At 27.0% G+C, this 3,386-nt stretch overlaps 1 protein-coding gene across 1 annotated transcript; it reads left to right on the plus strand.

Annotated features, from left to right (window-relative positions):
- Window positions 2,268–3,134, plus strand: LOC109344805 (agamous-like MADS-box protein AGL80). The gene has a single exon (XM_019583550.1). It carries the CDS (start codon window positions 2,304–2,306, stop codon window positions 2,991–2,993), a length of 690 nt encoding a protein of 229 aa, XP_019439095.1. The 5' UTR covers window positions 2,268–2,303; the 3' UTR covers window positions 2,994–3,134.

The following is a 3,386-nucleotide window of genomic DNA, read 5'->3' on the forward strand; positions in this document are numbered from 1 at the left end:
AAAACATATATGTAACACTATACATATACACTTTCACACACTAACATAGTAAAGTGTAAATAATTTTAAGTATTAATTGTAACCATTATATATATATATATATATATATATATATATATTAATTTTAAATGTTACAAGTTTGTTTCAGTATGGGACATTCACATTATAGTGGGGATAATTTTATCAATGGTGCTTTTCTCTCATAAGACTTGATGCATGATATTGCTTGAAAGAGAAATAAGCAAGTAATACCACTAATTGGTAATGCAAAAGTTAATTAATAATATATGATAACCTTCATTATTTCCCTAAATTTGCTTATAAATCTTAAGGATATTACTAATCTCTTTTTAGGAATTTTAAAATTAATTAATTAATTTCTTAATATTTCAATTTTATTAGTAAAAAAATATAAGATAAAAGTTGTTTATACTTATTGTATGTCATTAACTATTAATTGTTAATCGTTATAGATCCTAAATAAAAATAATACATGTAAATGATGAATAATATGTCGACCATCCAAAAAACTTTATACAATATATATATATTAAAATTTTAAATTTAACTTTAATTATATATCATTATTCAATAATATAAAGTGCTATCAATATAGAATACTTATTTAGAGATAGATAGACTGTACTATTTTTTTGTTATTATAGACTTTACTATTTTAAAAAACTGTTACATTAAGCAGTATCTAATGCAAATTAATACAGCTAGTTTCTTTTGGGAAATTTTAAGACTATAATAAAAAAAAGTAACAAAATAAGAAAGACATTATTCAAATTTAATACTATAATATACCTACATTCACATGAATACGACCTTAGACCACTACTTAATCTAAGAGAAGAATGAATTCAATAATCTAAGAATGGGTTTTTTTATGCTCTCACAATTTATTCCTACAACTCTTCCCATTATCCATTAATTAATAAATAAAAAAACTAAATATACCCCAAAATATCATGAGAATATAAAAAATAAAAAATGTAACGGTAGACCTATAAAATAAAAAATATATGTCATCAGCGTAGGATTATTATTTTAATATATACATATTTAATAGATCATATTTATGTATTTAAATATTGAAATTTTAATATCATTAATCAAATTCTTAATGATACAAATACATAGATGTATTTTTATTATTTTATATTTGCATTATTAATTTACTAACTTAGTTTGCATAATATTAAATATCATTCTTTAAATGATGCAAAAATAATATAGTAATACAAATAATATTGATTGTTTCTTTAAATTTCAATCGGTTCAAAGGAAATTTCGTAAATAATTATAACTTGTACGTGCATATTTCTAAATTTTTCTATAAAAGTTTTAAAAATTAGGTATAATTTTATCTAGTATAATGTAAGACATGATATATAGACTTTATGTTTAGCAAAAGATGGCTAATTAATCTTATTGTAGAGGTGACAGTTGGAGATTTATATCATACAACAACTTACACTAAGCGAGTAATCATTCAATTTGAGGAACAAATTAAGATGTAAATAATAAATTTGACGGATGAAATGGAGAAGTAAAGTAATCCTCAAGCTAAAGCAATTTTTTTATCCCTCAACTACATGACATGTAACATTTTATGGTGTGAACTATACCGATGAGTTGATTGGCTAAATAACATATAATTAATAATGAATGCATTAGAGAAAAAGTTATTATATCATTATCAGAAGAAAAATGATATATCTCATCTTACAATTATTTGAACATGTGTGTAAAAGAATGATAGAAATACTATTAAAAGAGAATATATATATCGAATGAACTGGACAACAATATTTGACCATGAAACAACCACATATAATGGGGATGATAAAGTTGGATTGTTGGTCTTATTATATATATTTATTATTTTAAAAGTTATAATATATTAATAGTATTTTAATACAATTAATATCACTAATTGTTCTGAGAAAATTTAAAAGGCACATGCAAGTTTTGTATATAAAACTAAAAAATAAGAAATGACAACCATGCAACAACCTTTTCACCAATGGGTTTGGATACACACATTAAATTCTTAGATTTCCTTTCATCTACATATGGAAGGTTTTTAAAAAATATTTTGCTGTAAAATCTCTTTAGTTGTTGTGTGCATTCTACCAAAACTTTGTATTGATCCAAAATAAAGTTCCAATTATCTCATATCATATGTATAAAAGGAATATATTTGGTTTCAGAAAACCACACCAAACAACAATTTCTTTGTTCCCTTATCTCTCCTTTCTTTCTCATTTTCTTTCTCATTTTCTAACCACCAAACCATGACTAGAAATAAGGTCAAGCTTACATACATAGCTGATGACTCAAAGAGAAAAGCCACATACAAGAAAAGGAAAAATGGTCTTGTCAAGAAGACCAATGAGATCAGTATCCTATGTGGAATAGAAGCATGTGCTATTATATATGGTCCCAATGAGACTCAACCAGAGGTTTGGCCTTCTCACCCTGAGGTTCAAAGGGTGATTAACAAGTTCAAGACAATGCCAGAGCATGAACAAAACAAATATATGTTGAATCAAGAGAGCTTTTTGACAAAAAGCATCATGAAAACAAGGGATCAGCTGAAGAAACTGAGGAATGAAAACAAAAAGATAGAAATGGAGCTTTTCATGTTCCAATGCTTGAGTACTGGAAGCACTAATAACATGGTTGATTCTAATGATCTCTTGTGTGTGATAAATCAGACTCTGAAAGAGATTGAATGGAAGAAGTCTAGGGTTCAACCTCAACAAGGGACAGTAGAGGCTTCAAATGGAGCAAAACCTTTGAATGAAGAGAACACATTTGTGGATGCTCATAACCATATCCAAGGGATGATGCAGACCAATATGGGTCCGATGCAGATGCAGGATTGGTCTTTTGACTCAGCCAATGGTGGAGGAAATGTGATGCTTCCATTTCGAGATTATAATATCTCAAATGGATTTTGGCATGGTCCATCTTTCCATTGAAGAATCATGTTCTTATGAAATAGTGTTTTAAGAGTCTCTTCATCTTGGATTGTCTCTATCTTTGTCTTTGAATTTGTCTATGCTCAGACATAGAAATTGGTCTAGTCTTTATGTATGTTTGTTTTTCTGGTCTTCGAACTTTTCCATGTTTAAACACAGCAGTTGATCATAAGTCTAGTTTTCATGTATTATGTTTATGCTATCTTTGAAAACAAAGCTAGTTGTTGTTTTCAAGTATTTTTAATCTTTAAAATTGTGAGGGATCAATGGAATAAATAGAGACTCTTTTGTGTTGTTTCGAAGGATTCATTAATAATGGTGTTAATTGAGAGTTACAAGTTCATTAAAGAGAGAAGGTTAGTTCTCCTTAGCCATGAAATACAGATGGAGATC

Source organism: Lupinus angustifolius, chromosome LG04, assembly GCF_001865875.1.
Source record: "Lupinus angustifolius cultivar Tanjil chromosome LG04, LupAngTanjil_v1.0, whole genome shotgun sequence".
NCBI classification, from domain to species: domain Eukaryota; kingdom Viridiplantae; phylum Streptophyta; class Magnoliopsida; order Fabales; family Fabaceae; genus Lupinus; species Lupinus angustifolius.